The sequence below is a fragment of the Oncorhynchus gorbuscha genome, unplaced genomic scaffold (genome assembly GCF_021184085.1).
Source record: "Oncorhynchus gorbuscha isolate QuinsamMale2020 ecotype Even-year unplaced genomic scaffold, OgorEven_v1.0 Un_scaffold_4533, whole genome shotgun sequence".
Taxonomy (NCBI): domain Eukaryota; kingdom Metazoa; phylum Chordata; class Actinopteri; order Salmoniformes; family Salmonidae; genus Oncorhynchus; species Oncorhynchus gorbuscha.
In genome coordinates, this window is record NW_025748531.1 from 1,472 (window position 1) to 15,000 (window position 13,529).

The 13,529-nt window shown below is 49.5% G+C and overlaps 1 protein-coding gene across 1 annotated transcript in view; it reads right to left on the bottom strand.

Annotated features, from left to right (window-relative positions):
- Positions 1–677: 677 nt before the first annotated feature.
- The window catches only part of LOC124028625 (TBC1 domain family member 1-like), a gene marked incomplete at both ends in the record, with an annotated part of 29,633 nt that continues 16,781 nt past the window's right edge, over positions 678–13,529 (bottom strand). Inside the window, one exon of the mRNA XM_046340642.1 lies at positions 678–1,217. Coding sequence (XP_046196598.1) covers positions 678–1,217 — 540 coding nt within the window. The remainder of the gene's footprint in view (positions 1,218–13,529) is intronic.

Consider the following 13,529-nt stretch of genomic DNA (forward strand, 5'->3'; position numbering starts at 1 on the left):
ATGAACAGCATGGTCTTGTTCTCCTGTAGACTGGTGTGTGTGTGTGTGTGTGTGTGTGTGTGTGTGTGTGTGTGTGTGTGTGTGTGTGTGTGTGTGTGTGTGTGTGTGTGTGTGTGTGTGTGTGTGTGTGTTACCATGAACAGCATGGTCCTGTTCTCCTGTAGACTGGTGGGCTGGACCCCAGCGGTGTGTGTGTGTACATTACCATGAACAGCATGGTCCTGTTCTCCTGTAGACTGGTGTGTGTGTGTGTGTGTGTGTGTGTGTGTGAACAGCATGTTCTCCTGTGTGGTGTGTGTGTGTGTGTGTGTGTGTGTGTGTGTGTGTGTGTGTGTGTGTGTGTGTGTGTGTGTGTGTGTGTTACCATGAACAGCATGGTCCTGTTCTCCTGTAGACTGGTGGGCTGGACCCCAGCGGTGTGTGTGTGTGTGTTACCATGAACAGCATGGTCCTGTTCTCCTGTAGACTGGTGGGCTGGACCCCAGCGGTGTGTGGGTGTGTGTGTTAGTTACCATGAACAGCATGGTCCTGTTCTCCTGTAGACTGGTGGGCTGGACCCCAGCGGTGTGTGTGTGTGTGTGTGTGTGTGTGTGTGTGTGTGTGTGTGTGTGTGTGTGTGTGTGTGTGTGTGTGTGTGTGTGTGTGTGTGTGTGTGTGTGTGTTAGTTAGTTAGTTACCATGAACAGCATGGTCCTGTTCTCCTGTAGACTGGTGGGCTGGACCCCAGCGGTGTGTGTGTGTAGTTCAGGTGACAGGCCGTTCTCATCCAGGGCTCTGAGGCAGGGGAAACTGGGGTCTGGTTGGAACATCACCGGCCTCCCACCACTAGAGGCACCGTACCCTCCTCCCCTGACCTCTCCATCCCCCGTTCCTCCATTTCGCGTTAGCGTCGGTAAGGCCAGAGCTCTCCGCAGCCCGTCCACCAATCCACCGCCACTTTCTGGTTGAGGATCGCCCCCGGCCCTTACGGATTGGCTGAATTTCTCGATGCACTCGTCAATCAAAGCGGGCGGGGCTTTCTTGTGGGCGACGGTCACTCTTCCACAGAACAGAACCTCAAACCTCTTGGCGAACATGGTGGCAGCGCCGAAGGCCGACGACGCGGACGGAGTACAGTCTTCTGAGGAGGAAGAGGCGGCGGGTTTGTGCGCTGCGAGGTCATCGTTGCGCGCCGAGCTCTTCCCGGCCTGACGCAGCGTACTGATGATCTCAGGGACCTGGAGGGAGGGAGGGAAAGAGGGAGGGAGGGAAAGAGGGAGGGAGGGAAAGAGGGAGGGAGGGAGGGAAAGAGGGAGGGAGGGAGGGAAAGAGGGAGGGAGGGAGGGAAAGAGGGAGGGAGGGAGGGAAAGAGGGAGGGAGGGAGGGAAAGAGGGAGGGAGGGAGGGAAAGAGGGAGGGAGGGAAAGAGGGAGGGAGGGAAGGAAAGAGGGAGGGAGGGAAAGAGGGAGGGAGGGAGGGAGGGAGGGAGGGAGGGAAAGAGGGAGGGAGGGAAAGAGGGAGGGAAAGAGGGAGGGAGGGAAAGAGGGAGGGAGGGAAAGAGGGAGGGAGGAAAGAGGGAGAGAGATTTTGTCATGGGTGCTTACATGTTTTGGTATAGGTGGGCCCTAGCAGGAATCCAACGCATGATGAAGTACATAACAATACATTAGAATGGGTGGCCAGTAATAAACTGGTCCTGAACATCTCTAAAACCAAGAGCGTTTTGTATTTTGGTACAAATCATTCCCTAAGTGCTAGAGCTCAGCTGAATCTGGTAATGAATGGTGTGGCTGTTTAACAAGCTGAGGAGACTAAATGACTGGCCGTTACCTTAGTTTGTAAACTGTCCTGGTTAAAACATATTGATTCAATGGTTGTAAAGATGGGGAGAGGTCTGTCCGTAATAAAGAGATGCTCTGCTTGTTTGACATCACACTCCACAAAGCAAGTCCTGCCGGCTCTAGTTTTATCTCATCTTGATTATTGTCCAGTCGTTTGGTCCCAGTGCTTCAAAGGAAGACCTAGTGAAGCCGCGGCCCAGAACAGAGCGGCACGTCTTGCTCTTCATTGTAGTCAGAGGGCTGATGTTAATACTGTGCAGTCAGTCTCTCTTGGCTGAGAGTTGAGGAGAGACTGACTGTAAGAAACATTGTGTTGAAAATCCCAAACTGTTTGCATAGTCAACTTACACACAGCTCTGGCACACACACACTGACCCCACCAGACATGCCCCTCGGGGGTCTTTTCACAGTCCCCAGATCCAGAACAAATTGAAGAAAGTGCACAGTATTATATAGAGCCCTTATTGCATGGAACTTCCTTCCATCTCATATTGTTTTAAATAAACAGCAAACCTGGTTTCAAAAAACAGATAAAGCCACAACTCACAGCACAACGCCTCTCCCCCTATTTGACCCAGATAGTTTGTGTTTAAGAATTGTTATGGAGGCTACATGTGCCTTTTTTTAAATGTATGTAGTTCTGTCCTTGAGCTGTTCTTGTCTATTGATGTTCTGAATTGTGTTCTGTGTTCTGTGCTCTGTGTTCTGTGCTCTGTGCTCTGTGTTCTGTGCTCTGTGTTCTGTGTTCTGTGCTCCGTGCTCCGTGCTCCGTGCTCCGTGCTCCGTGCTCTGTGTTCTGTGCTCTGTGTTCTGTTTGGACTCTAGGAAGAGTAGCTGCTGTTTTGGCAATAGCTAATGGGGATCCTAATAAAATACTTAATAAGTGCGGTGTTCTGTTCAGAACGGGCCAGACGGTGAGGTCACCACACCTCTATGAGACAACGTGATGGACGGTGAGGTCACCACACCTCGATGGGACAACGTGATGGACGGTGAGGTCACCACACCTCTATGGGCCCAACGTGATGGACGGTGAGGTCACCACACCTCTATGAGACAACGTGATGGACGGTGAGGTCACCACACCTCTATGGGCCAACGTGATGGACGGTGAGGTCACCACACCTCTATGGGCCAACGTGATGGACGGTGAGATCACCACACCTCGATGGGACAACGTGATGGACGGTGAGATCACCACACCTCGATGGGACAATGTGATGGACGGTGAGGTCACCACATCTCGATGGGACAACGTGATGGACGGTGAGGTCACCACATCTCGATGGGACAACGTGATGGACGGTGAGGTGTGGTGACCTCACACCTCTATGGGCCCAACGTGATGGACGGTGAGAGGTCACCACACCTCGATGGGACAACGTGATGGACGGTGAGGTCACCACACCTCTATGGGCCCAACGTGATGGACGGTGAGGTCACCACACCTCGATGGGACAACGTGATGGACGGTGAGGTCACCACACCTCTATGGGCCCAACGTGATGGACGGTGAGGTCACCACACCTCGATGGGACAATGTGATGGACGGTGAGGTCACCACACCTCTATGGGCCCAACGTGATGGACGGTGAGGTCACCACACCTCTATGGCCCAACGTGATGGACTGTGAGGTCACCACATCTCGATGGGACAACGTGATGGACGGTGAGGTGTGGTGACCTCACCTCTATGGGCCCAACGTGATGGACGGTGAGGTCACCACACCTCGATGGGACAACGTGATGGACGATGAGGTCACCACAACGTGATGGGCGGTGAGGTCACCACACCTCGATGGGACAACGTGATGGACGGTGAGGTCACCACATCTCGATGGGACAACGTGATGGACGGTGAGGTCACCACATCTCGATGGGACAACGTGATGGACGGTGAGGTGTGGTGACCTCACACCACTATGGGCCCAACGTGATGGACGGTGAGGTCACCACATCTCGATGGGACAATGTGATGGACGGTGAGGTCACCACATCTCGATGGGACAACGTGTGGACGGTGAGTGTGGTGACCTCACACCTCTATGGGCCCAACGTGATGGACGGTGAGGTCACCACACCTCTATGGCCCAACGTGATGGACTGTGAGGTCACCACATCTCGATGGGACAACGTGATGGACGGTGAGGTGTGGTGACCTCACACCTCTATGGGCCCAACGTGATGGACGGTGAGGTCACCACACCTCTATGGCCCAACGTGATGGACTGTGAGGTCACCACATCTCGATGGCCCAACGTGATGGACGGTGAGGTCACCACACCTCTATGGCCCAACGTGATGGACGATGAGGTCACCACAACGTGATGGGCGGTGAGGTCACCACACCTCTATGGGACAACGTGATGGACGGTGAGGTCACCACAACGTAATGGACGGTGAGGTCACCACAACGTAATGGACGGTGAGGTCACCACAACGTAATGGACGGTGAGGTCACCACAACGTGATGGGCGGTGAGGTCACCACAACGTGATGGACGGTGAGGTCACCACACCTCGATGGGCCAACGTGATGGACGGGGAGGTCACCACACCTCTATGGGCCAACGTGATGGACGGGGAGGTCACCACACCTCGATGGGCCAACGTGATGGACGGGGAGGTCACCACACCTCGATGGGCCAACGTGATGGACGGGGAGGTCACCACACCTCGATGGGCCCAACGTGATGGACGGTGAGGTCACCACACCTCGATGGGCCAACGTGATGGACGGTGAGGTCACCAAACCTCTATGGGCCAACGTGATGGCCGGTGAGGTCACCACACCTCGATGGGAAAAAGTGATGGCCGGTGAGGTCACCACACCTCTATGGGCCCAACGTGATGGAAGGTGAGGTCACCACACCTCGATGGTCCCAACGTGATGGCCGGTGCGGTCACCACCTGTCTATGGGCCCAACGTGATGGACGGTGAGGTCACCACACCTCGATGGGACAACGTGATGACGGTGAGGTCACCACACCTCGATGGGACACAAGGTTTCTGTATCAGCTAGGAGTCGTCTTGGGTAGGTCTGTATCGGCTTGGAGTCGTCTTGGGTAGGTCTGTATCAGCTTGGAGTCGTCTTGGGTAGGTCTGTATCGGCTAGGAGTCGTCTTGGGTAGGTCTGTATCAGCTTGGAGTCATCTTGGGTATGTCTGTATCAGCTAGGAGTCGTCTTGGGTAGGTCTGTATCAGCTAGGAGTCGTCTTGGGTAGGTCTGTATCAGCTAGGAGTCGTCTTGGGTAGGTCTGTATCAGCTAGGAGTCGTCTTGGGTAGGTCTGCATCAGCTAGGAGTCGTCTTGGGTAGGTCTGCATCAGCTTGGAGTCGTCTTGGGTAGGTCTGTATCGGCTTGGAGTCGTCTTGGGTAGGTCTGTATCGGCTTGGAATCGTCTTTGGTAGGTCTGTATCGGCTTGGAGTCGTCTTGGGTAGGTCTGTATCAGCTTGGAGTCATCTTGGGTAGGTCTGTATCGGCTTGGAGTCGTCTTGGGTAGGTCTGTATCGGCTTGGAGTCGTCTTGGGTAGGTCTGTATCGGCTTGGAGTCGTCTTGGGTAGGTCTGCATCAACTTGGGTAGGTCTGCATCAACTTGGGTAGGTCTGCATCAACTTGGGTAGGTCTGCATCAGCTTGGAGTCGTCTTGGGTAGGTCTGTATCGGCTTGGAGTCGTCTTGGGTAGGTCTATCGGCTTGGAGTCGTCTTGGGTAGGTCTGTATCGGCTTTGCACGTCTGGATTTTCTCCCATTGTTCCTTGCAGATTTTCTTAAGCTCTGTTAAGTTAGATGGGGAGCGGCGGTGAACAGCAATCTTCAAGTCTTTCCACAGATTTTCAATGGGATTCAAGTCTGGCTGGGCCACTCAAGGACTTTCACATTCTTGTTCTGAAGCCATTCCAGCGTTGCTTTGGCAAATTTTCGCCCCCAGTCTAAGGTCGTTTGTACTCAAGCAGGTTTTCATCAAGGATCTCTGTACTTCGCTCCGTTCATCTTTCCCTCGATCCTGACTAGTCTCCCAGTCCCTGAAAAACAGTCAAATCTTCGCCCCCAATCTAAGGTCGTTTGCACTCAAGCAGGTTCTCGTCAAGGATGTGCCTGTATTTGGTTCCATTCATTGTTCCCTCTAACCTTACCAGTCTCCCCAGTCCCTGCTGCTGAAAAGCATCCCCATCGCATGATGCCGCCACCACCATGCTTCACGGTAAGGACGGTGTTAGACAGGTGATGAGCTGTGCCTGGTTGGACCACAGACTCTTTTGCCTTTTTGCAATCTCCAGGTGTGCTATCATGTGCCTTTTTTTAATTTTTATCAAGGAGTGGCTTCCGTCCGGCCACTCCCCCATAAAGCCCAGATTGGTAAAGTGCTGTAGAAACCCGTTGTCCTTCTGGCAGGTTCTCCCATCTCACCTCGGGAACTCGGTAGTTCCGTCAGAGTGGTCATTGGGTTCCTGGTCCCCTCCCTGACCGAGGTCCTTCTTGCCCCCGGCTTGCTCAGTTTGGTCAGACAGCGAGCTCTAGACAGAGTCTGGGTCGTCTGGAGATCAATGTGCTCTTGGAAACTTTCAAAAACTCTAGAAGTTGTTTTATAACCTTTCCCCCAGATATATGCCTCATCACAATTCTCTCTCAGAGATCTCCGGACAGTCCCCTGGACTTCCTGGTATAGTTTCTGCTCTGTCAACTGTGGAACCTCATATAGACAGGTGTGTTCCCATGTTCCAACTCATTACAATTGGCCACAGGTGGACTCCAATCAAGTTATAGCGACATCAAGGATGATCAAAGGGGTGTGACTACTTATGTAAATGAGATACATTGTATATACACACAACAGTGGAGTGTCAAGGCAAAAGGGGTGTGACTACTTATGTAAATGAGATGCATTATATATACACACAACAGTGGAGTGTCAAGGCAAAAGGGGTGTGACTACTTATGTAAATGAGATACATTATATATACACACACAACAGTGGAGTGTCAAGGCAAAAGGGGTGTGACTACTTATGTAAATTAGATGCATTATATATACACACAACAGTGGAGTGTCAAGGCAAAAGGGGTGTGACTACTTATGTAAATGAGATACATTGTATATACACACACAACAGTGGAGTGTCAAGGCAAAAGGGGTGTGACTACTTATGTAAATGAGGTGCACACAACAGTGGAGTGTCAAGGCAAAAGGGGTGTGACTACTTATGTAAATGAGATGCATTGTATATACACACAACAGTATGTGGACACCCCCTTCATACTAGTTCTTCCATTTCAGCCACACCCATAAAAATCAGGCACACAGCCATGCAATCGCCTTAGACAAACATTGGCAGTAGAACGGCCTTGCGACGCACAGTTGGACCAGTGTCGTCCGGGTTTGGGGAGGGGTCGGCCGTCATTGTAAAATAAGAATGTGTTCTTAACTGACTTGAATAAATAAATAAAATAAATTTTAAAAAGGTTCAATTAAAACAATTAAAAATTAAAAAGTGAAGAGCTCAGTTATTTTCAACGTGGCACCACCACCTTTTCAACAAGTCAGTTGGTGAAGTTTCTGCTCTGCTTGTGCTAACCCGGTCAACTGTAAGTGCTGTTATTGTGAAGTGGAAACATCTAGGAGCAACAACGGCTCAGTCGGAAAGTGGTAGGCCACACAAGCTTACAGAACAGGACCACAGAGTGCTGAAGCGTGTAAAAATCGTCTGTTGCAACACTCACTACTGAGTTCCAAACTGCCTCTGGAAGCAACGTCAGAACAAGAACTGTTTGTCGGGAGCTTCTTGAAACGGGTTTCCATGGCCGAGCAGCCGCACACAAGCCTAAGATCTGTGATTCTGTGCTTTCAACTTTGTGACAACAGTTTCCTGTCCTGTTTCAGCATGACAATGCCCCCGTGCTCAAAGCGAGGTTGATACAGAAATGGTTGGTCAAGATCGGTGTGGAAGAACTTGACTGGCCTGCACCGAGCCCTGACCTCAACCTCAGCAAAAACCTTTGGGATGAATTGGAATAGCAGCAATGTTCCATCATCTAGTGGAAACCCTTCCCAGAAGAGTGGAGGCTGTTATAGCAGCAATGTTCCTACATCTAGTGGAAAGCCTTCCCAGAAGAGTAGAGGCTGTTATAGCAGCAATGTTCCAACATCTAGTGGAAAGCCTTCCCAGAAGAGTGGAGGCTGTTATAGCAGCAATGTTCCAACATCTAGTGGAAAGCCTTCCCAGAAGAGTGGAGGCTGTTATAGCAGCAATGTTCCAACATCTAGTGGGAAGCCTTCCCAGAAGAGTGGAGGCTGTTATAGCAGCAATGTTCCAACATCTAGTGGAAAGCCTTCCCAGAAGAGTGGAGGCTGTTATAGCAGCAATGTTCCAACATCGAGTGGAAAGCCTTCCCAGAAGAGTGGAGGCTGTTATAGCAGCAATGTTTCAACATCTAGTGGAAAGCCTTCCCAGAAGAGTGGAGGCTGTTATAGCAGCAATGTTCCAACATCTAGAGGAAAGCCTTCCCAGAAGAGTGGAGGCTGTTATAGCAGCAATGTTCCAACATCTAGTGGAAAACCTTCCCAGAAGAGTGGAGGCTGTTATAGCAGCAAAGGGGGGTCCAACTCCATATTAATGACTTCCCAGAAGAGAGGAGGCTGTTATAGCAGCATGGGGGGTCCAACTCCATATTAATGACTTCCCAGAAGAGTGGAGGCTGTTATAGCAGCAAAGGGGGGTCCAACTCCATATTAATGACTTCCCAGAAGAGAGGAGGCTGTTATAGCAGCAAGGGGGTCCAACTCCATATTAATGACTTCCCAGAAGAGAGGAGGCTGTTATAGCAGCAAGGGGGTCCAACTCCATATTAATGACTTCCCAGTAGAGAGGAGGCTGTTATAGCAGCAAGGGGGGTCCAACTCCATATTAATGACTTCCCAGAAGAGAGGAGGCTGTTATAGCAGCAAGGGGGGTCCAACTCCATATTAAAGCCTTCCCAGAAGAGAGGAGGCTGTTATAGCAGCAAGGGGGGACCAACTCCATATTAAAGCCTTCCCAGAAGAGAGGAGGCTGTTATAGCAGCAAGGGGGGTCCAACTCCATATTAATGACTTCCCAGAAGAGAGGAGGCTGTTATAGCAGCAAAGGGGGGTCCAACTCCATATTAATGACTTCCCAGAAGAGAGGAGGCTGTTATAGCAGCAAGGGGGGGTCCAACTCCATATTAATGACCATAATCTTGGAATGAGATGTTCGACGAGCAGGTGTCCACATACTTTTGGTCACGTAGTTCATTTCTGTGTTTAATTTTCAATAAATGTGCAAAGATTTAAAAACAAAAACGTGTTTTCACTTTGTTATTATGGGGTATTGTGATGTCATTATGGGGTATTGTGATGTCATTATGGGGTATTGTGATGTCATTATGGGGTATTGTGATGTCATTATGGGGTATTGTGTGTAGTTTGGTGAGACAAAAAAAACAACATCACATTTTGAATTCAGACACTAAGTACATAATGTGGAATAAGGGGTGTGAATACGTTCTGAAGGCAGTGTGAGTTTCTGACGGGACAGTATTTGTTTCACCAAACTGAAAGGGAGTCAGACAGAAAGGCGCTACAAACAGGCGTGGTGACTCACCATGAGGTAATGTGATTGGCCTGCCTGTTTCCCTGCCTAAACATCAGATCAGAGGAGTGGCACACTGGTTGGCTGACTACCTGGCTGGATGGCTGGCTGGTTGGTTGGCTGGCTGGCTGGATGGCTGGCTGGCTGGCTGGCTGGCTGGTTGGCTGGATGGCTGGCTGGCTGGTTGGTTGGTTGACTGGCTGGCTGTCTGGTTGACTGGTTGGTTGACTGGCTGGCTGTCTGGTTGACTGGTTGGTTGACTGGCTGGCTGACTAACTAACTGGCTGGCTGACTGGTTGACTGGCTGGCTGGCTGGCTGACTGGTTGACTAGCTGGCTGGCTGGCTGGCTGGCTGACTGGTTGGCTGGCTGACTGGTTAGTTGACTGGCTGGCTGGCTGGCTGGTTGATTGGCTCTCCTGGCTGGCTGGCTGGCTGACTGGTTGGCTGACTGACTGGTTAGTTGATTGGCTGGCTGGCTGGTTGGTTGGTTGGTTGTCAACATATCAGACAGGGTCAGGTCTGGTCTTGTCTTGGGATGGTTGTGTAATGTTGTGTTCTCTTTCACAATGACTGACTGACTGACTTCAGCTATCTGAGGCCGAGCTAAATATATTCTACAGTAGGTAATGTAGAGGGAGAGAGACGGTAGGGAGACTGTAGGGAGAGACAGATTGAGTGTGTGTGTGTGTGTGTGTGTGTGTGTGTGTGTGTGTGTGTGTGTGTGTGTGTGTGTGTGTGTGTGTGTGTGTGTGTGTGTGTGTTCGTGTTCTCACTGTGTGTGTGTGTGTGTGTGTGTTCGTGTTCTCACTGTGTGTGTGTGTGTGTGTGTTCGTGTTCTCACTGTGTGTGTGTGTGTGTGTGTTCGTGTTCTCACTGTGTGTGTGTGTGTGTGTGTTCGTGTTCTCACTGTGTGTGTGTGTGTGTGTGTGTGTGTGTGTGTGTGTGTGTGTGTGTGTGTGTGTTCGTGTTCTCACTGTGTGTGTGTGTGTGTGTGTGTGTGTGTGTGTGTGTGTGTGTGTGTGTGTGTGTGTGTGTGTGTGTGTGTGTGTGTGTGTGTGTGTGTGTGTGTGTGTGTGTGTGTGTGTGTGTGTGTGTGTGTGTGTGTGTGTGTGTGTGTGTGTGTGTGTGTTCGTGTGTGTGTGTTCGTGTGTGTGTGTTCGTGTGTGTGTGTTCGTGTGTGTGTGTTCGTGTGTGTGTGTTCGTGTGTGTGTGTTCGTGTGTGTGTGTTCGTGTGTGTGTGTTCGTGTGTGTGTGTTCGTGTGTGTGTGTTCGTGTGTGTGTGTTCGTGTGTGTGTGTTCGTGTGTGTTCTCACTGTGTGTGTGTGTGTTCTCTCAAACAGACAAAGGGTCTCACTACTACAACATCTCATACTGATTCAAACGACCCTCAGCCAGTCCATCTACATGTTATCAGGGTACGACCCTCAACCAGTCCATCTACATGTCAGGAATGAATAGACCCCATTTACATACCAGTCCATCTACATGTTATCAGGGTACGACCCTCAACCAGTCCATCTACATGTTATCAGGGTACGACCCTCAACCAGTCCATCTACATGTTATCAGGGTACGACCCTCAGCCAGTCCATCTACATGTTATCAGGGTACGACCCTCAACCAGTCCATCTACATGTCAGGAATGAATAGACCCCATTACATGTTATCAGGGTACGACCCTCAACCAGTCCATCTACATGTTATCAGGGTACGACCCTCAACCAGTCCATCTACATGTTATCAGGGTACGACCCTCAGCCAGTCCATCTACATGTTATCAGGGTACGACCCTCAACCAGTCCATCTACATATCAGGAATGAATAGACCACATTACATGTTATCAGGGTACGACCCTCAGCCAGTCCATCTCCAGGGTAGTATACTACTATAGACCAGGGTAGTATACTACTATAGACCAGGGTAGTATACTACTATAGACCAGGGTAGTATACTACTATAGACCAGGGTAGTGTACTACTATAGACCAGGGTAGTGTACTACTATAGACTAGGGTAGTGTACTACTATAGACTAGGGTAGTGTACTACTATAGACCAGGGACCTATAGGGTGGTGTGCTACTATAGACCAGGGTAGTGTACTACTATAGACCAGGGTGGTGTGCTACTATAAACCAGGGTAGTGTACTACAATAGACCAGGGTGGTATACTACTATAGACCAGGGTGGTATACTACTATAGACCAGGGTGGTATACTACTATAGACCAGGGTGGTATACTACTATAGACCAGGGTGGTATACTACTATAGACCAGGGTGGTATACTACTATAGACCAGGGTGGTATACTACTATAGACCAGGGTGGTATACTACTATAGACCAGGGTGGTATACTACTATAGACCAGGGTGGTGTACTACTATAGACCAGGGTGGTGTACTACTATAGACCAGGGTGGTGTACTACTATAGACCAGGGTGGTATACTACTATAGACCAGGGTAGTGTACTACTATAGACCAGGGTGGTGTACTACTATAGACCAGGGTGGTGTACTACTATAGACCAGGGTGGTGTACTACTATAGACCAGGGTAGTATACTACTATAGACCAGGGTAGTATACTACTATAGACCAGGGTAGTATACTACTATAGACCAGGGTAGTATACTACTATAGACCAGGGTAGTATACTACTATAGACCAGGGTAGTATACTACTATAGACCAGGGTAGTATACTACTATAGACCAGGGTAGTATACTACTATAGACCAGGGTAGTATACTACTATAGACCAGGGTAGTATACTACTATAGACCAGGGTAGTATACTACTATAGATCAGGGCCCTATAGGGTAGTATACTACTATAGACCAGGGTGGTATACTACTATAGACCAGGGTGGTGTACTACTATAGACCAGGGTGGTATACTACTATAGACCAGGGTGGTATACTACTATAGACCAGGGTAGTATACTACTATAGACCAGGGTAGTATACTACTATAGACCAGGGTAGTATACTACTATAGATCAGGGCCCTATAGGGTAGTATACTACTATAGACCAGGGTGGTATACTAGTATAGACCAGGGTGGTATACTACTATAGACCAGGGTGGTATACTACTATAGACCAGGGTGGTGTACTACTATAGACCAGGGTGGTGTACTACTATAGACCAGGGTGGTATACTACTATAGACCAGGGTGGTATACTACTATAGACCAGGGTAGTAATTACTATAGACCAGGGTAGTATACTACTATAGACCAGGGTAGTGTACTACTATAGACCAGGGTGGTGTACTACTATAGACCAGGGTGGTATACTACTATAGACCAGGGTGGTATACTACTATAGACCAGGGTGGTATACTACTATAGACCAGGGTGGTATACTACTATAGACCAGGGTGGTATACTACTATAGACCAGGGTGGTATACTACCATAGACCAGGGTGGTATACTACTATAGACCAGGGTGGTATACTACTATAGACCAGGGTGGTGTACTACTATAGACCAGGGTGGTGTACTACTATAGACCAGGGTGGTGTACTACTATAGACCAGGGTGGTGTACTACTATAGACCAGGGTGGTGTACTACTATAGACCAGGGTGGTATACTACTATAGACCAGGGTAGTATACTACTATAGATCAGGGCCCTATAGGGTAGTATACTACTATAGACCAGGGTGGTATACTACTATAGACCAGGGTAGTATACTACTATAGACCAGGGTAGTATACTACTATAGATCAGGGCCCTATAGGGTAGTATACTACTATAGACCAGGGTGGTATACTACTATAGACCAGGGTGGTATACTACTATAGACCAGGGTGGTATACTGCTATATACCAGGGTAGTATACTACTATGTGAGGCTCCACTGCACAAGTCAATAGGATGCCATGAGACTCCACTAGTATCTCAGTATACTACCAAACACAAGTCAATAGGATGCCATGAGACTCCACTAGTATCTCAGTATACTACCAAACACAAGTCAATGAGACTCCACTAGTATCTCAGTATACTACCAAACACAAGTCAATAGGATGCCATGAGAGACTCCACTAGTATCTCAGTATACTACCAAACACAAGTCAATGAGACTCCACTAGTATCTC